The 21576-nt window shown below is 33.5% G+C and overlaps 1 protein-coding gene across 1 annotated transcript; it reads right to left on the reverse strand.

Annotated features, from left to right (window-relative positions):
• Positions 1-14797: 14797 nt before the first annotated feature.
• LOC115983430 lies at positions 14798-20354 on the reverse strand. Its single transcript, XM_031106101.1, has 6 exons — positions 20291-20354; positions 16182-16311; positions 15928-16097; positions 15554-15839; positions 15173-15333; positions 14798-15007 (listed from the first exon to the last, which is right to left on the reverse strand). Exons 1-6 carry the CDS (start codon positions 20349-20351, stop codon positions 14859-14861), a joined length of 957 nt encoding a protein of 318 aa, XP_030961961.1. The 5' UTR covers positions 20352-20354; the 3' UTR covers positions 14798-14858.
• Positions 20355-21576: the final 1222 nt, after the last annotated feature.

The following is a 21576-nucleotide window of genomic DNA, read 5'->3' on the forward strand; positions in this document are numbered from 1 at the left end:
ATTACTAGATGATATCACATTTACATAAATAACAGTATTTTATTGGTTGGGAGGTCAATGAGAACCACGTCAGCAGTTTTCCTGAAAGACCTAATAATTTCTCCTTCAAGTGGAACAAGGATCCCAAATTTTAGTCAATAAGAACATTTTTATACCAATAAAAAATTAAGTAGGTGCAAATGTTAGCTGATTGATAGCTTAAAAAAAAAAAAAAGTAATGTTGGTGAAACAAAACAATTGTCACAATAATTTCACAACATTCATAAATTAACACGCCAGCTCACACATGGGCCAACCACAATCTCTAATTTAAATTATTAGGATATTTTGTTGTATCTCTAGTATTACTCAAAAGTATCTATTTATCAAAGACAAAATATATAAATTAAAAAAATAAAAAAAAAAAAGTAAAAAGAGAGTAAAGAGTAGGTTGACCACCTTCTACTCATTTCTCTGTTTGTTCTTTTTTTTTTTTTTTTTCAATAAAATTTATCTTTATAGATTTATATATATATGCTATTTGTTAACAATATATATATATATATATATGTGTGTGTGTGTGTGTGTGTGTTTGATGAAAATTTAATTGAGTCTCAAAAGGTTTCTCTAGATAATTTGTTACTAGCAATGAACACAATATAATAATTAAAAAAAAAATTTTACTTGAAAATTTCAGAAACGAATAACAATTTTTGTTTTGAAATATTTATAAAAGAAAAGTTAGATGAACAACTCACAAATGAATAATAAATTCATAAAAAATAATATTCAAAAAATTGCATTCAAACAAAATAGATTTTAAGTAAAAAGAAAAAACATTTAATTAAATTTAAATACATAGAATGCTCCAATTAAAAATAAAGAAATAACAAAGTGAAGGCTAGTTTCGCTATACTCCCAAAGATTATTGTTGTTAGAGATATTATGATTAGATTCTCAAAAAGAAAAAAAGAAAAAGATATTATGATCCAAAAGCCCAAACCCTTGTAGGCCCATGTAAGTAAAATAAACTTGGGTTAGTTTAAAGTTAACACTTAGCGTGTGATTAGTCTAGTATTAGTATATAACATGGCCTAGGTGGAAATCCAAAAGAAACAAAATACGTTTGCTATAAGCTATAACCCTAATTTATAAAGAAAATTCCAGAATACAAGAGAAAAATAAAAGAGAAAACTCTTTTTGAAATTTTATTATTGAAAAAAAAAAATTACTTTGAACATTACAATGCATTTAAATAAGGAAAGAAATCCTAGGGCTACCATTCTACCAATGCACTCCAATGGTGGCCAGGAGACAACACAAAAACCCAAATTCGTGTTAACACAAAATTAGATTACAAAAATATGAAAACCTACTTTTAAAATGTAAAATTGAGAACAGTACAAAATTAAATTTTAGAGTCTCTAAGAGGTTCCAAAATAGACGAGAACCTTACTTTGACATTTACATCAAGGAATATCCAAATATTTCATACAACTCATTAAATCATTTAAGCAAGTCAATTGACTATCAAATTGATATTACTTTAGTTAGCAATGTATCTCCTATTATCTAGCAAGTTAACATGAGTTGATGGAAGGATATAAATTAGAATGTTTTCTAAACAGAAGAAAAAAAGAAAAAAAAAAAAAAGAGATAAAAAAAAAGGAACGAAAAACAAAATTAGACCAAAATTTAGGAATGAAAGAAATATTTAAAACTAAAAAGTTTATGATCCGACAAGATTTCCTTTTTAGCTAAGCGAAGATGGAACAATCGCTACAAGGTGGAGTTGCCAACAGGGACAGAGTTAGATATGAACTTGGGGGCAATACCCTAATTTTAGTGATTTTGTTCAATAAAATTACACTTCCCCTCCCCCCCCCCCCCACTAACAATGTTATCTATTCTTTTAAGAGTAGTGTTATAGTCACAAATGTTTCTACAATATTTTTACAAACTGTTGAGGTAGTAAATTTTTATTAGTTCACACACTTAGATCATTTTTTTATTTACCAATTACCACTCACCACATTAGCAATTTGTAAAAAATTTGTAACTTTAGCATTTTCCACATTTTAAAGGCCATAAAAAAAATTAATAGATTAGATCTAAAACAAAATATATAAGCCCAAAAAAAATAGCCCAACAACTAAAATTACTAATAGTAAATCTTTAAAAAAAAAAAAAATTAAGCCCAATCAATATATTTTACTAAAAACAAAAAATCCTGGTCCTTCAAAAAGTTTAAACAAAATAATTTTTTCTTTATCCAACATGTATGCATGCAAACATTAAAAAAAAATAAAAAATAAAAAATAAAAAAATCCCAGTGATTAAGCAATAAAGTCAGAGGCCAAAACCGCCGCACACAACGAGTAGCAAAGCCGCCCTCCCAACTCCAAATCCTGACTTCGTCTATGAGTGCCAATAGGCCAAAGTGTTGGGGAATAAATCTCTATAGGTCTATTCGTTAATTAAATTAAGATGACTTCAAAATTCTAAGTAACAACAAAAATAATGTAACAAAAATAATCCAATCAAACACAACCACACAAGAAAACCAATCTTGTGTGGAAAAACCTTACAATATAAGGAGAAAAATTACAGGGAAAATTTTTACAAAACTAACATGATAAAATGAGATTACAACATAAAAATACATCCCCAATACTTAAGTTCTCAATCAATCGGGCAAGTACAAAATAAATCTTGAGGAATAAATACAAATTTTTTTTTTCAATTTTACACTCTTTCACTCTCTCACCTTTCGAACTGAACTTTCCATCCATGAGCATGTTGCTCTTTTCTCTTCAGGTTATTTTTTCTCTTCTTCAGCGTTTCCCTCGCACACTCTGTACTCTTCTAATAAAGTGTTGGATGACCTTTCAAAGATTGTAAAGCTAACTCATTTAATGAGCAAATTTAAGGTGCCGAAGCAGTAAAGACGTGGTGCACCCAATACACACGCATTAACCTGTTTGTGTGGGTACCTATGTCGTGAGAGGGACTGTGCCAAGATTTCAGTTTAAGAGGACAACGATTCGAAGTAAAATTAATCATATAAAAATTAATTGATATTAATAGAAAGTAAATAAATAAATAAAATGTATACAGAATATTAATATAAAAATGAGAAGGTTTAGTTGCAAGCTCCCACCGCTAATAAGAAAATGCCTTGTACCCGTCAGTTACTTGATTGGTTGGATTAAGTGAGTTGTGTGTATTGCACATAACAAAAACAAATGTCATCTTCCTATTAGTTGTTGAAGGGAAACTTTGTCCATATAAAAATAAAGGGAAAAAAATATTCTCATAATTAAAAACAATCATCTCAAGAAAATAATCTAAATAAATGAAGTTTAAACATGTAATTTAATTACTTAAATAAATTGAGAAAATAAATCAATGTAAAAGTGTTAAAAGTATAACAACATTCAAATTTACTTTATTTATTTTTTTAATTATTTAAAATTTCGATTTATAGAGGAAAAACCTAGAGTTTAAAACTATAAAATAGTTGAGATATTGACAAAAGGAATTAGGGATTTAATATCATAAAAAAATAAGACATAACTAGTAGTAGTGTTTATGATTATGTTGAGTTTAAAATATAGGGTCTCTTAATTTGAGTTTCAAGTAGCGTAGGAAGATCAATTTGCATTAGAATAAAAATGTGTTGTCATATGAGATACGAGACATTGAGTTTCAGTTGACGTGGAAGATTATTTTCAGCTTATAAAGATATATTATTAGTAATAGTATGCACAAATATTTCACTCTATAATCATGTTACATTTTATAATTTAATTCCTCCGAGTAAATCACATGAGTTTAATGATGTTAATTTTTTTTTTTTTTTTTTTTTTTTTTTTTTAAGTTAAATCAAATGGCAAGGCGTGGCTACGTGTAGACCATGAGGAAGGTAACTAACTTGAAGGTGCAAAATGTCAAGGGGGGCATTTAAAACTAAAATAATACTATCCTAAATTCTTAATAGAGTTTTTGGAGAGATTACCCCACACTCCATCTTTCTTAGAGTGTTTGGTTAGAGGGAATTGGAGGGAAGGGAAGAGAAAGAATTCCTTTTTCTTTTTTTGGAGAGAGAGAGAGAGTATTGAGGAGACAAATAGTTTACACGTATCACATCATTTGAACCCAAGATTTTAAGGATATTATGAGGCTTCAGAAACAACTTAGCCAATCTCTAAGTGTGAGTTTGTGAAGCGCATTTTGCCCGTTTCCCAACGAATGGTTCTCTTTTAGTGGGTCTATGGGCACTATTCATGAGACCTATAAATGCGAAAAAATGCAAATCTAACTTTAAAACTAGGTTCCACGGCACTATTCACACATTTAAAATTTATTTTGTTACAGTATTTTCAATTTTTAATTTTCACCAATAAGCGGTATCCAAACAGACCCTAAGAGTTTTGTACCCCACCAATTATTTTTTTTATTTTTTTTTTACTTTCTCTGTATATCCATAAAATAACTCTTATGACTTAGGAAATTGTTAATTTTAATTTTTATATCATCATGATTAGTTATTAAAAAGGAATAGAGTAAAATTGATCGAAAATTAGCATAATTTTCTACTAACTCTACTTTAATCATCCTCGCCCCTCTCCTTCACTCCAAACTAGTTATTAGATAAATATTTTATTTTCCCTTTTCTTGTCCTTTCCTTCACCGTATTCTTTTCTCATCTCTTCCCTTAATTTCCCTCGAACCACAAAGTGCAAAATGTAGCGAAAGAAAATGCCACAACACATTGTGATATTTAAATTCAATTATTCAAACACAGTGCATAAATTCATATATGGTAGAAAATTAACAAAACGAAAGTGAAAAAAAGGCTTGGAAATTTTGAACTTAAATGCCCTCTTGCTTTTTCCACTTGAATACTAACTCAGAGTGTCCTAGTAGAGAAGACCCATCTTTTCTCAGTACCTTTCCCGCAGCATCCTTGAGATGTTTCATATTGCTGCGTAGTTTCTCACCTTCTTCTCCTTCCATTAGACCCTTTATCACGCTTGCAACTTCGTCTCGTTCCACTATCCCAAGTTCATTGGCATTTGGTCACATCGCAACTCGTAGATCTTCAACTAACATTAACGCATTCATCTTTTGCTCTGCGTGGAGTGGCCAAGCGATTAGTGGTATGCCGTGGACAACACTCTCAAGTGTGGAATTCCAACCACAATGGCTAAGGAATCCACCAGTTGAGCCATGTCCGAGGACTTGGATCTGTGGCGCCCAAGTTGACACCACTAGCTGTTGAAGTGGGCCATGTGTGGCTTGAATTGCCACAAGCCCACGTCCACTTTAAGTTGGTCACTATTGACCGAATGTAACTAGGAATAGCAATTCCTAAACAGCCGGCTTTGACCTTAATATATAAATATATATATTAAGTTTTTTAGAAGCAAGTGCAGCCGTGAGAATATATATAAAGAGTAATTCCAATTAACCTAGTGAGCAGCCGCATGAGAGAAAATAGAGAAAAGAGAGGCAGTCAACTTCTATTCTTATTTTTTTCTGTGAGAGAGTGTTAGGGTGTAATTAGGATTTGGGTTTCTTGAGAGTGTTCTTGTGCACTATTGTATTTTCCCTGATAATAGTGAAATCCCTGCAACTCCGTGGACGTAGGCAAATTGCCGAACCACGTAAATATTGTCTTGTGCGTGTGATTATTTTCTTTGGCGTGTGTTTTCTCTATTTGTTTTGTTTCTCACTGGTTGGAATTTTTATTAAATTCCCTACAACTGGTATCAGAGCCTAGGGTTAGGTTTGAGTGGGAGTAATGGCAGAGGAAGCAGGAAAGGTGTCTGGAATAGAAAAATTTGATGGCACAGACTTCGCGTATTGGAGGATGCAGATTGCTCTATGGGAGGAAATTGCATCTGCCTCTTTTAGGGACAAAACCTGAGGCTATGAAGGCTGAGGAATGGGCTCTTCTTGACAGACAGGTACTAGGAGTTATCAAGTTAACTATGTCTAGGTCTGTTGCACACAATGTTGTAAAAGAGAAAACCACAGCAAATCTGATGAAGGCTTTGTCTGGTATGTATGAAAAGCCGTCAGCAAACAATAAGGTGCACTTGATGAAGAAACTGTTCAATCTGAAGATGGCAGAGAATGCATCAGTAGCACAACATCTGAATGAATTTAATACTATCACAAATCAATTGTCTTCTGTAGAAATTGATTTTGATGATGAGATTCGTGCTCTGATCGTCTTAGCTTCTTTGCCAAACAGTTGGGAGGCAATGAGGATGGCAGTAAGTAATTCTACAGGAAAGGAAAAACTCAAGTACAATGATATACGAGATTTAATTCTAGCTGAGGAGATTCGCGCAGGTGAATTCTCAAGATCTGGTTCTGCCCTAAACCTTGAGACAAGAGGCAGAGGTAATAATAGAAATTCAAATCGGGGCAGATCAAAATCCAGAAATTCTAATCGGAACAAAAGTAAATCTAGATCAGACCAACAAGTACAATGCTGGAATTGTGGGAAAACAGGTCACTTTAGGAATCATTGCAAAAGTCCTAAGAAGAAGAATGAAGATGATTCTGCTAATGCTATAACAGAAGAGGTATAGGATGCATTACTTCTTGCAGTAGACAGTCCACTTGATGATTGGATTTTGGATTCAGGAGCTTCATTTCATACCACTCCACACCGAGAAATCATACAGAATTATGTTGCAGGTGATTTTGGTAAGGTGTATTTGGCTGATGGTTCAGCCTTGGATGTTGTGGGTATGGGAGATGTTCGAATATTGTTGCCCAATGGGTCTGTTTGGTTACTGGAGAAGATTCGACATATTCCTGACCTGAGGAGGAATCTGATTTCTGTTGGACAACTTGATGATGAAGGACATGCAATACTATTTGTTGGTGGTACTTGGAAGGTTACAAAGGGAGCTAGGATATTGGCTCGTGGAAAGAAAACTGGTACTCTGTACATGACTTCAAGTCCAAGAGACACAATTGCAGTTGCTGATGCAAGTACCGATACAAGCCTATGGCACCGAAGACTTGGTCACATGAGTGAGAAAGGGATGAAGATGCTGCTGTCAAAAGGAAAATTACCAGAATTGAAGTCCATTGATTTTGACATGTGTGAAAGTTGCATCTTAGGAAAGCATAAAAGGGTGAGCTTCTTGAAAATTGGCAGGACACCGAAGGCTGAAAAATTGGAGTTAGTACGCACTGATTTGTGGGGGCCTTCTCCGGTTGCATCCCTTGGAGGTTCAAGGTACTACATCACTTTCATTGATGACTCAAGTAGAAAGGTATGAGTTTATTTTCTGAAAAATAAATCAGATGTATTCGAAACCTTTAAGAAGTGGAAGGCCATGGTTGAGAGAGAAACAAGTTTGAAAGTAAAATGTTTGAGGTCAGATAATGGAGGAGAGTATATAGATGGAGGGTTCAGTGAGTATTGTGCTGCACAGGGAATTAGGATGGAGAAGACCATTCCTGGGACACCACAGCAGAATGGTGTAGCTGAGCGCATGAATAGAACTCTCAATGAGCGTGCTAGGAGTATGAGGTTGCATGCTGGACTACCAAAAACTTTTTGGGCTGATGCTGTTAGTACTGCAGCTTACCTGATAAACCGAGGACCTTCAGTTCCCATGGAGTTCAGACTTCCTGAGGAGGTTTGGAGCGGTAAAGAGGTAAAGTTTTCATACTTAAAAGTTTTTGGTTGTGTTTCCTATGTTCATATTGATTCTGATGCTCGTAGTAAACTTGATGCAAAGTCTAAAATATGTTTTTTCATTGGCTATAGTGATGAGAAATTTGGTTATAGGTTTTGGGATGAACAAAACAGAAAAATCATCAAAAGTAGAAATGTGATATTTAATGAACAGGTTATGTACAAGGACAGGTCAACTGTAGTGTCAGATGTTACAGAAATAGATCAAAAGAAATCTGAGTTTGTCAACTTAGATGAATTGACTGAAGGTACTGTCCAGAAAAGGGGTGAAGAAGATAAGGAGAATGTAAATTCACAGGTAGATCTGAGTACACCTGTAGCTGAAGTCCGCAAATCTTCCAGGAACATTAGACCTCCACAGCGTTATTCACCCACTTTAAATTTTCTCCTGTTGACTAATCGTGGTGAGCCAGAGTGTTATGATGAAGCCTTGCAAGATGAAAATTCAAGCAAGTGGGAGTTAGCCATGAAGGATGAGATGGATTCCTTGTTGGGGAATCAGACATAGGAACTGACTGAATTGCCAGTAGGAAAGAAGGCTTTGCACAACAAGTGGGTATACAGAATAAAGAATGAGTATGATGGTAGCAAACGTTACAAGGCCAGATTAGTTGTTAAAGGGTTCCAGCAGAAGGAAGGCATTGACTACACAAAGATATTTTCTCCAGTTGTGAAGATGTCAACTATCAGACTAGTACTGGGAATGGTGGCTGCAGAAAACTTACATCTTGAGCAGTTAGATGTGAAGACAGCATTCCTTCATGGTGACTTGGAGGAAGACCTTTATATGATTCAGCCAGAAGGATTCATTGCTCAAGGACAAGATAATTTAGTCTGCAAACTGAGAAAGAGCTTGTATGGCCTAAAACAAGCTCCTAGACAGTGGTACAAGAAATTTGACAGTTTTATGCATAGAATTGGGTTCAAGAGATGTGAAGCTGATCACTGTTACTATACTAAGTCTTTTGACAATTCTTACATCATATTACTGTTGTATGTAGATGATATGCTTATTGCAGGGTCTAGCATTGAGGAGATTAATAATCTGAAGAAGCAATTGTCCAAACAGTTTGCAATGAAAGATTTGGGAGCTACAAAGCAAATCCTTGGTATGAGAATCATTAGAGACAAGGCTAATGGTACATTGAAGCTTTCACAGTCAGAGTATGTGAAGAAAGTTCTCAGCAGGTTCAACATGAATGAAGCAAAACCAGTGTGCACACCCTTGGGTAGTCATTTCAAACTAAGCAAAGAGCAGTCACCGAAGACAGAAGTAGAAAGGGATCATATGAGCAAGGTGCCCTATGCCTCAGCTATTGGCAGCTTGATGTATGCTATAGTATGTACAAGGCCAGACATTGCACATGCAGTGGGAGTTGTGAGCAGATTCATGAGTAGGCCTGGAAAGCAGCATTGGGAGGCAGTCAAGTGGATTCTGAGATATCTGAAGGGTTCATTAGATACATGTCTTTGCTTCACAAGTGCAAGTTTGAAACTGCAGGGTTATGTAGATGCTGATTTTGTTGGTGATATTGATAGTAGAAAGAGTACTACTGAGTTTGTTTTTACTCTAGGTGGTACAGCTATATCATGGGCTTTAAATTTACAGAAGATTGTTACTTTGTCTAGTACAGAAGCTGAGTATGTTGCAGCAACTGAAGCTGGAAATGAGATGATTTGGCTATATGGTTTCTTTGATGAATTGGGTAAGAAGCAGGAGATGGGCATTCTACACAGTGACAGTTAGAGTGCAATCTTTCTTGCCAAGAATTCGGCTTTTCATTCAAAGTCGAAGCACATACAGACAAAATACCACTTTATCCGTTACCTTGTTGAAGATAAGCTGGTAATGCTTGAGAAGATTTGTGGATCTAAGAACCCGGCAAACATGTTGACTAAGGGTGTCACTATTGAGAAGTTGAAGCTGTGCGCAGCTTCAATTGGTCTTCTAGCTTGAGGATAGGAGGATGAGTTGCAGGGATGAGGGATTGTGTTATGGAGAATTGTGGCTGGTGTTTGCAGCTTGTAAGCCCTTAAGGGCTAAGGTGGAGCTGATGGAGGAGTTTGCTTGTGTAGCTTGATCAATTCAAGCCAAGGTGGAGATTTGTTGAAGTGGGCCATGTGTGGCTTGAATTGCCACAAGCCCACGTCCACTTTAAGTCGGTCACTATTGACCGAATGTAACTAGGAATAGCAATTCCTAAACAGCCGGCTTTGACCTTAATATATAAATATATATATTAAGTTTTTTAGAAGCAAGTGCAGCCGTGAGAATATATATAGAGAGTAATTCCAATTAACCTAGTGAGCAGCCGCATGAGAGAAAATAGAGAAAAGAGAGGAAGCCAACTTCTATTCTTATTTTTTTCTGTGAGAGAGTGCTAGGGTGTAATTAGGATTTGGGTTTCTTGAGAGTGTTCTTGTGCACTATTGTATTTTCCCTGATAATAGTGAAATCCCTGCAACTCCGTAGACGTAGGCAAATTGCCGAACCATGTAAATATTGTCTTATGCGTGTGATTATTTTCTTTGGCGTGTGTTTTCTCTATTTGTTTTGTTTCTCACTGGTTGGAATTTTTATTAAATTCCCTACACTAGCCTTGCTCCTTTGTCCCCCCATGAACCCTTTCGGTAAAAAAATATGAGGATCCACATGACCATTGTCAGTAAGGTAGGCCGCATCAGCAGAATCATTATTGGGACACCTTACAACCCATATAAACCTATGTCCACACATTGCTAACCCCATGGCTAGCCCGAGTATTTGGTCATGTGAGAGTGTTCCACCACTCCCAAAAGAAACAAATAACACAGAGCCACTTGGCTGATTGTCCAACCATGTTATACACTCGTGCCAATCTATGGGATTAGTTGACCCCGTCCGTACAATGGGTCCAATTGGGTAAATTGGTGGTCTACCATGTGAATTATCATGCAAGGCTTTTATTGCTCCAGCCTCCAAGTCCATGAATGTATTGACCACTAGACCCTTTGTCAAATGTAGTCTCTTTGAATGGTGAAGCAACCATTTTTAGTTCTCATTTGTGCGGCCATGAAGAACATCGTCTATGAGATCTTTACTGTGAATAGGTAAGCAACCCCGAAGTCTAAGTGGTTCTTGTAGGTCTTTAAATCCACATGGAACTGACTCATCTAGCTTTGGAAAATGTAAGAGAAATGACAATGTCATAGCATTTGATGTGAAGATAGTATATGATGCCACATTGAATTCCGTAGCAACATCTATAGCGTCACTTCCATAAGGATCAACAACCAAAGCAACTAAATGGGTAGTTGCGGCTAATGATTTAAGCACGTTGCGAAGAGATGGCAAAGAGCGATTCATGGTGAGGGAAACTTTGGCTCCAATAGCAACACCTTGGGGTAAGTCCTCCAAGCTTGCTGGGGGAAGAAAGATGGGCTTGATGCTTGGAGGAAGACCTCAAAGGACCGCCTTCATGGCCTTGAGCCGAGGCCCGGATGCGGGAATGATGTATGTGACACGAAAGTTGTGGTCGAGAACAAGTTTCTTGGCGAGCACAACGAGTGGGATGAGGTGTCTCATCCCCGGGCTTGGGACAATGGTTATACGGGGTGTTTGTTCCATGGCAACTCAATTGTGTTGGAGATAAAAGAAAGGGGAGTTAAGGGCAAAGTAGAATGGAATATATGTGGATTAGGGGAATATAATCATATATATAGTTTGTTCATATAAATTTGTTTTTCATTTCCTTTTCTAAAAGTATTTTTGTGATTACAAAAATAGAAATAGGGCAAAATAATAGACAAAGTTTAGTTATAAAATTGATTATAGTCTTAGACTACAACCTTATTTAAATTTTTTTTTTTTTTATTAGAGGTGATTTTTTGACAAATCTACCATTAAATTACGTCTTTTTCTTATATTCTTTATTCTTGCAAAATTTCTAAAAAATTAAAAATCAATAATTATGTCATTAATAAATTGTTTAAATTGCAAATTTTTGTAATTTAAAATTAAGCATAAAATATAAGATTATAGATCATATAATAAATAATATCTGATTAACACAAAATTTGACATATACGTATTAAGAGTGTAAAGAATATGTAATTCAATAGTTAAATTTTCAAAATATGTAGTAATATTTATTTTATTGAGAAGTGTTGTAGCCTTAGGCTACTATCAATTTTGTAGCTAAATTTTGTTCCGAAATAATTAGGAGATATATAGTATTTGTAATTTGCATTCTATGGTATTATGATATAAGGGAATTTTTTTTAAGAGATAATTATAGTATACTGCTAATCTCTCAACTCAAACTCTTTCCTCCCTAGACCTCCAAGCATTTTGTACATGGGAAAATGTCAATTCAACTCCAAGTTCCCTAACAAGAGAAATTCTTATTTTACATTACATGGTAGAGTGAAAATTTATATTATAGAAAAAGAAAGTAACAAATGTCGTATACATTTGCAAAAAGTATATAATATTTACCACTTTTTGCAAATATATATAGCATTTTTCTTTTCTTTTTTTTTTTTTGTTCTACAATGTAAGTTTATATTACAAATACAAATACAATGTAAATATATAAATGTTGTACGTATACTTTTTTTAATCGGCTACTTTTTTTTTTTAATTTTTTTGGTTAAAGAAGATCTGTTGCTTACATCTTACAGAGTACAGGGAAAATTTAAATGAAAGAAAAAAATGAAATAAAATATGTCATTTTATTTTTACTTTCCTACATTTTTTTTGTCAAATTATAGACAATCCAAAATGTATAATAGAGGGAAAAACATGACAGGTCCAGCTTCCCTTCCGTTTCAAACTCTCACGTTTTCTCCTGTTTTAATATAGATGAAGGACACTTGGCAGACCAACAATCCAAAGGCTAAAAAAACCCCATGTCATTCTCTCTCAATTTTGTCTCTCATTATCTTAGTAGTTTTCACGGCCCAAGCAAACCCACTAGGCACTATCATACATACACCTAACACCATTGGCAAAGGATGTCAAGGAGTTGTCAAAAATAATGTCGGAGACGCCATCTGAGATGCGTGGCTAGCACATCAAGATCGCTGCTACAAATACTTAGAAGCTTAACAAATTTTTCTTTGATTTTATATTCCTAATTTCCAACGTCTATGTCTCTCCCTCTTGCTACGAATTTCATCACTGCTGCATGATTACTCTTCTCTCTTTTTGTTTCTAGCACTTCATTTTGTGATATACTGGATGGATGGGTGATTGATAATGGGTACTGGTATGTGGCTTAAATTTCTTTGATTTTACTGTTATGGGTCATTCTTGGGGTTTTCTTTTTGAGGGAGATAGAGACAAATTTTGAGAGAGTTCTTGCTTTACCTCTTCTGGGTTCTTTGAATTTGTCCAAAAAATTTTGTTTCAATTTGGATGATATTTTCTTCTCTAGCAAGATCTGGTCGTAGCTCTAATACCCGGTTGACAGTGATGATATTGGAGAGAGATTGGAGCAAGGAAAGGGAAAGAAAGACAAATTATAAAGAAGAAAAAAATTGTATTTCACGTGTTGGGTGTATGAGTATGATAGTGGGTTTGCTTGGTCAGTAATTGAGAGAGAGAGAGAATGACGTGGGGTTTTTTTTTAGCCTTTAGATTGTAGGTCTATCAGGTGTCTTTCATCTATATTAAAACGGGAGAAAACATGAGTGTTTGAAATGGGAGGAAAGCTAGACCCAAAAATGACGAATTAGGATATTACACCGGTTTCAATTCACCTTATTTGTCTCACAAATTTTTTTTTCTTTTTATTTCTCATAAAAATTTTCTTAACTTTTTTTAATCATTAGTTGAGATTAAAAGTTGATTTTTGTAATTATCAATCTTAACCATTAAAAGCAATTACATCAGGTGCAATATTCTAGGTATTGCACCTGATCTCAATCCCAAAAATGACTTTACTGTATTCAACGGCCAACAAAAATCACACATGCCAGAGAATTTATTTCGGTTGACCTTACTTGTTGCGAAAGATCTGTTTCTTGCCTCTTTAGAGAAGTACTTAGAAAAACTCGAATAAGTTGTATATTCCAAAGATAAATACCATGTCCATGTGTGGAGTTTCAAAAATTTGCTATAACTCGAGTAAAAATGTGCGATTTGCCTATCATTTGGTTTTGGCTCAAAATCGATCTTTAACCCCACCAAGTTGAATGTTCAGATAACTGCGAAAAGCAAGGATTGTAGAAAGCTATTTGGTATTCCAAGGTCTCGAATAAAATTAAGGTGCTAATCTGGAGGGCTTGCAAGTCTATTGGCTTCAAGGCATGTGGTCAAAAATGTTTCCTACAATATTTGTGGTAGGGACTAATAAGGAGGATGATGATTATTTCTTTGCCTGAATTTGGTTTATTTGGTTTCAAAGGAACTAAGCTCGGGCTAAAGGGATCCTTACTGACTTCTAAGCCCACCAACGTGTTCTCAATGGCATGGAATCAAGTGGACGAGAATAAAGCCCATTAAGCTAATGGAACGGGCGAAATAAAGAGTGTTAATACTACTTAATACCTTCCAATTATTTACCAAAAAAAAATAAATAAATAAACTTAATAATTCCTAACTTTTACAAGAGACCGAGAAGTAAGAAAAATATGATTATATTTCCAATGAAATATTATCATATGATAATATAGTCTTTCAACATAAAGATCCACCATTTTTTTCTATCATTCATAATCTGTCATATCAAAATTGCAACATAAAAATTGTTTTCATAGATTCTCTCTTTCACTTGAGATGCCAAAGCCAATCACACCCCAAATGTAGTTCCAAGATAAGTATGTACTGTTACTTGGGATACAACATAAAGTTAGACATTACTATAATTTCTGCTTGTACAGTTAAAGTATCATATGGGCTTTAGGCACAAGGATGTAGAAAAAGACAAAATAATGGACCCAGCAACACTTGGCTTGCTAATTCCATCTGGCTTTCTTATATATATATAATATGTGATTTTTTGTTTTTTTTTACTGAAAAGGTAGAATAATATGTGGTTTTTAGAAAGCAATGTTAACGAATTAAAACTGATTAGTATTGATAATAATATGTCTCAAATTGCAACAATGATATTCCCAAATTAAAACCAAATGTGGTTCCAAGATATGAACTGTTACTAATTAGGATCTACTTAACAGTAGACATAACAATAATTTCTGCTTCTACAATTATAGTATCATTCACAAGGAACCCCTTAAATGCATCATTGAGGTCATTCAGAAACATAAATTGTCGAAGCCCCCAGGCGTTATCTGACTTAGAAAACCATTGTTTATCTGTAAAGAAAAAAATTTAAACAAATTACGCTTACAGGTAAGAATTACATAGTGAAGAGAGGAAACCCAAGTACGACCATACTTCTGGTAGAATATCAAGCATGTTGAAAGGACGCCCCCTCTTATCCCATCATTGAAATGAAAATGATTAAACATTTGAATTACCTTGTATTTCCTTGTGATTATTTTGGACTTGGTTCCTTATTCGTAGCTTATATTCTGCATAAATGCTGTGCTCAGATAGAATACTGTCGCATGAATTGACGTAGATGGATATCGCTTCGGGTATTTGATTAGTACCTCCTTTAGGATAGACCAGTAACTTCCTGGATTCAGTGAAATGAGTTGGAAACAACAGCTTATAAGTCCAGTATAAAATAGCTTTCCTTTTTATAACAAGAAAAGTGCAACTAACAATAAAAATACAAAAATAAAGAGCAGTAGTTATTACACACATGCATGTTTTTAACTGAATGTATATGGTGTGTGTGATAGTTATTTCCCTCCCCACCCCCCCCTCCCCAAAAAAAAAAAAAAAAAAAATACCATTTTAAACCTCCAACAGTGAATTCTTGAGAATAGTAATAACTTTTATCTAGTGTTGAAAATTTTTCAATCTTCCAAGTCATAGTACGGTCTGGGGGTTCTCTAATCATGGAAACAAACTGTCGTTTGTTACTTCGCTCATAAACAGAAACCTCTACGCCAAATACACAACAGTCATTGACAAGGTATCCTTGAGACGGATCATTGAAAGTGTCAGAGGGAAGAACTTTGGCAAAGCCCCATTCAGTCTTTATGTCATTGAATCTTCTAATTGTCCCATAAGAATCTACACGTACCCAAAAGAAGAGATATAACAAACAAAATCATGAAAAATAATAATATTAAGCATGCATGTTTGTTGGGAGAGTAGAAACCTTGAATGGTCAAGTACATGTCCCGAATCTGATCATACAAGAAAAACTTGAAGCTAGCATTAACCTCCCAACCGAGAGGAAGTTTTTCTGTCTCTGCAATTGCCAGGTAAAGGGAGATGTGACCAGTCCCAATGATTTTCGCCTTTCCTCTTGGATAGAGATACAACCTCCTAGAAAAAAAGAGATGACTGACTAAGCAAATAATAGTAATTTCATGGAACAAACAATTACGAAGATAGTGCATTAGAGTCCACCATTTATGCTGGCAAGCTTCAAAAACACAGGACTCAAACTTTTCCAGCACAGCCTGGGACAGTAAAGAGTATGACTCTATCTTAAGTGAAAAATGAGCTGGAGGTAAATCTCTTGTTGATCTTGTAATTGCTGCAATAGAATATTTACTATTATGAGACAAACTATAAATATTGGGTAAGTATTGAAAATCATTATAAACCCCAATCACATTGTCTAACAACAAGGCTCATAGATGAGAAAACGATTATTGAAAGAAACATTAATTGAAAACAAAAGAATGAAAAAATAAAAAAATTAATAAGCAAAAATTTCTTTGGAATCATGCATTAACAACTGCATATATTTGGCCTGTTACATATTCGAACTCTTATTTCATTTCTTTTTTAATGGTTTTCAATTATAACTTGAAATTACAGTAACTTAATTAAAGTATGTGGATAGAATCATAAATTTTAAGTTTCAATGACTAATACTGCTTGGCATGCAGTGGACAACGTTTATTAATTTCAAAATGAACAACTTAATAAACCCATTTTATCAACCAAAAAAAAAACCAAGTTTCAAAATACTGTAACTTATTTATAGTACGTGGATAGAATCATAATTTTTAAGTTTCAATGTCTAATACAGCTTGGCGTGGTGTGGACAACATTTATTAATTTCAAAATGAACAATTATCAAGTAATAAACCCATTTAACTTCCACAGCTTAGATTATACTTAAATTTATCACATATACAACACTAACAAATACCATAATTCAAAACTGATAAAACCTGTGAGTTCTTTTGTACTGCATTCATGCATTTCATTCTAGGTTTTTTTTTTTTTTTTTTTTAAAATAAAATAAAATAAAATAGAAAAAAAAATGTATTAAACATTACCAAGTGTGTAATTAAGGTTGGCCAATGAAATTTACATTTCATGACTTGTACCGATTTTAGCTTTGATGAGCTATTTTCCTTCACTTTGCTAGTTTATGCTATGTAATACTTAATAGTGTGAGTTGTTTATGGTTTTTAAACATATGCTCTTAATTTTTATGTCACATTATTTTGATTGAAAAGACTAAAAAATCCTAGAAAAAAAACATAAATAACCATCTCAATACTGTTACTTGCCAATCATGAACAGTGTGCAAATCATAAAAGCCATGCTCGGTAAGGTGTAGCACTTGCATAGTAAGATTAAACAAGGTATTGATTTCAAAAAGAATAAGAAAATCAAAAGAAAAAGAAAAGCAAAAATAAAAACAAAATGCTTTTACATGATTGCAAACGTGTTTTCTAGAAGATGTGGGAGTTATATGATGTAATTCTTTAGGTGATAATCACTTTCAAACTAATGTGACTGAAGTTGTAGGAAATTTTTTTAATTACTATTTACGTATCACCTTTTATATATCTTATACACTTACTAGTTGCACACACAACATGCAAATCTTTGTTAAACACTATGCATGTGATTGTGTGCTAATTAATGTGGTTATCTAAGATTATGCTTTTTGAAATGTTTAATATTCCTTTTAGGGTTTGAGTTGAAATTTTTGAGGAGAAAATTTTTGAATCTTGATAAATAATTGATTTAGTTGAAGAGAATGTGGTTTTTGAAAACATTTGAGAACAAAAATATGTCTAGAATAGGTGTTAGTCATTGCTCAATTAGGTGATTTAAGTCAAGTCTTAAGAACATTCAAGCTACAAGAAAAAGCATTAAATTTCAGTGAAGCTCGATCAATCAAAGGACAAGCTCGACCAATCGAAAATCGCAGAAAAATAGATTCTATAGAATTTTAAATCAGGCCCAAGCCCTCGAAAACAGTTAGGGTTTCAGTCCAACATTCCTAAGTATAAAAGGAAAACACTAATTAAGTTTTGAAGACTCTTGGAAGACCTTTGAGTTATTCCTGTGAGATCTGGAGGTTTTGTGCCTTCTAACTCTACAAGTATCTACCAAAACAAGATCTACAATCAAGTACCGGTGGAATCTAATTATTGCTACAAGATCAAAAAGTGGTGATCTAAAATCTTTGAGTGAGATCTTAAAGTCATAAGCGTGGGAGCTTGTGTACTGTAAATCTAAGAGAGAAGAGTCCCTAGATTCGAAGTTTGAACATGGTCGTGTCAGTAAGTTATTACTGGAAGTGGCAATAGATTTAGGGTTAAATCTTATTATAAAAACTTCAATTATCTATTAGTGGATTTGTTTTCTTTTAGGATAGGTCAAGTTAAATCCTTCCCAAGTTTTTTTACCTTGAAATTGTTGGTTTCATTAGTTTTCCTGGGTAATCGCATCGTTGCGTTATTTATTTTTCCACATTGCATGATATGCTTTAATTCTGTTTAACCTAAATCTGAATAATAAACCTAACTATCAACTTGGTTAATTAATTAGATTAAAAAATCTCTGTTTTAAGGGGCCTAAGCAAACAAACAATTTTTCTTTTTTTAATGAAATTTCTTTCCTAATTCACAAAGTAGTGCACAGATCTACCAAAACACATTTATTCCAATTCAAATAAACCAAAATAATTATTGTAACTCAATTAGTTGGCACAAATTTTAATTAAAGGTAGGAGGATTAATATTAGTAACAGATGTGAACTTTAGATATGAAAATTAGGACAAAATGGGCTTCTGCCCTTTTCCACAAAATTAATTAGCCTTTTGCCCTTCTTCCCAAACTAAATAAGGAAATGCCCCTCTTTTGAAACTCGACTTTTTCAAAATCGAGTTAAACCCTATAGTGACGTTTTTAAGGACCTATATTGACGTTTTTAAGGACCTATAGTGGCGTTTCGTAACTTGATATCCATGAAATCGAGTTATAGGCAATTTTATTGCCTATAACTCAATTTCATGGATATCAAGTTACGAAACGTCACTATAGATTCTTAAAACGTCAATATAGGTCCTTAAAAACGTCACTATAGGGCTTTAGAATTTTTTTTTTTTTTAAACTCGATTTTGAGAAAGTCGAGTTTCAAAAGAGGGGCATTTTCCTATTTAGTTTGGGAAGAAGGGAAAATGGCTAATTAATTTTGTGGAAAAGGACAGAAGCCCATTTTGTCCTGAAAATTACCCAAAAAACAAAAAACTTATGAGATGAATTCTCTCTCCAATAAATATATATATATATATATATATATATATATATATGTATGTATGTATATATATTATGAGACAAAAATGACAACTCATCAAAGTTAAAAGATGTAATTTGTATATTTGCCAAGTGTTTATTGTTTTAGATGATCGAGATAAGCCCTCCATTAATTTCCCTGATAATAAGTAATAATCTATAATAGGGATTGGAAGACCGACACACACCAAAAAAAACCTATAATCCTCATAATATTATCATATTCTTTTCATTTGTTATGCTCACTTCAATATCTCGCCAGCTCGAACGGATTCAAGAAATCATCGTTATTTTAATACTTAAATCTTTTGAAAGAGTAGTTGGGAAATTGAACAACTCATGTATATAATCTATTTTATTTCCTTCTCTCCAATTATAATCTATTTTCTTTTCTTCTTTTTACTTGGTGAATTTCTTTGATGTATTTTTTTATTTTTATTGATATATTAATTTTTCTAGGATGAAGATAAGGTTTAAACAAAATGGGAAAAAAGAACATTATTATTACTATTATCTTTCAAAACTAATATAAAAAAAATTTAATAGAACCTTAAATATTTTATATAATAATTTATTCTCCTTCATAAAATTTGTGCAATAAGCAATAAAAGAATCGGTATAGTTACATACTAACATAAATTTACATTAGTAAGCTTGGTGTCATTTTTTTTTTTCGTTTTTTTGGAGACCAGCTTGGTGTCTATCTAACTATTAAAGATCGTTTTTTTAGAACCTAAATCCTTAGAAAGAGTAGATGGTAAATTTTTAAAAAAAAAAAAAAAAAAAAAAAAAAAAAAAAAAAAAAAAAAAAAAAAAAAAAACTCCCACGGATTGGAGTTTCGGAAGTTTGGAGTTCTCTTCATACATTTAAAGTATATGCCACCATCAAAGAGTTCCAACTTAAAGTAGGCAAAAAATAAATCACAATAATGATGTACTTTTATAAAATATCTAGGAGGAAAACATACCGGGTGCCTTGTTTGGGTTGTTGACAGGAGCACCGCTGGACTCGTTGATACTGTCAGCCATGTCTTTGGAATTAGTTTCTTGAAAAAATAATGGTAATTGGCATTATCTATAAAGAGAAATCAATGGTCATGGGTTCTCCACAACATTACTATAGCACTTTACGCATCATGGAAATCTGTACATGTGATTTGTTGGAAGGAAAGAATGATTAAGGGATCAAGGGATCAGGATGCACAAGATACACAAAGGATTGATGCCTATTTTGATTGGAGAGAAAGAGGAGAATTAAATGAAGGTATTTTCTTTCGCGATTCGCTTAAAAATTATGATAAGACAAAATCTCATTGAATAGATGGATCTTCAACAATACTAAGTCTATAGCACTTTACGCATCATAAAACTTTGCACACGGAACCATATGTATCATTTGTTGAAAGGAAAGAATAAGACGAAGCCTCATTGAAGTTTATGAAACTTCAACAATACCATAGCACTTTTTTTTTTTTTTTTTTAGAAAAACCATAGCACTTTATGCATCATGAAACTTTGCACACGGTACCGTACGCATGATTTGTTGAAAGGAAAGAATAAATAAAGAAGGGATCCATATGCAAGATAGAAGGACCAATGATTATTTTGACTAGAGGGATAGGAGTCGAATCAAAGGAATACAGTTTCTTTTGGGGTTCACATAAACAAAATTATGATGAGAAGAAACTTCATTACAGTTCAGAGAACAAATTCATATGCTTTCATGTTGTCATGTTTTATGTATAGGTTTGTCTATCAGAAATTTGGTAAAAATGAATAATTGGATTAATTAACAAAATGGTAAATTATATATTTGGTCCCTATTCTTTACACCATATTTCAATTTAGTCCTTAATCTTTACATCATATTTCAATTTGGTTCCAAACCTTTTAATTGTGTCAATTTGGTACCTAACCTTTCAGTGTTGTGTCAATTTAGTCACTGCCGTTATCTCTTGAATGGAAAAGTCTGACATGTCAAATAGCCTAAATAATTTTTTTTTTTAAATTGTCACATCAACTGTCACCTAGACTAACACATCAAATTTTTTTTTTTTTTTAAGACAACACGTCAATTTTTTTTAGAAAACCCAAATCAAATCTTCTTAATTTGATAAAAAAAAATTACTTATTTTGTTAGATAGGGGTAGACCCATCTAAAACACTATCTCCCTAAAATCCAAAATCCCTAACGTGAGGACGACACCTTCTCCTTCCTTCTAGCGGCGCCTCTCTCTTCCAGTGGCACCAGGTT

The sequence above is a fragment of the Quercus lobata genome, chromosome 4 (assembly GCF_001633185.2).
Source record: "Quercus lobata isolate SW786 chromosome 4, ValleyOak3.0 Primary Assembly, whole genome shotgun sequence".
Classification (NCBI taxonomy): Eukaryota; Viridiplantae; Streptophyta; class Magnoliopsida; order Fagales; family Fagaceae; genus Quercus; species Quercus lobata.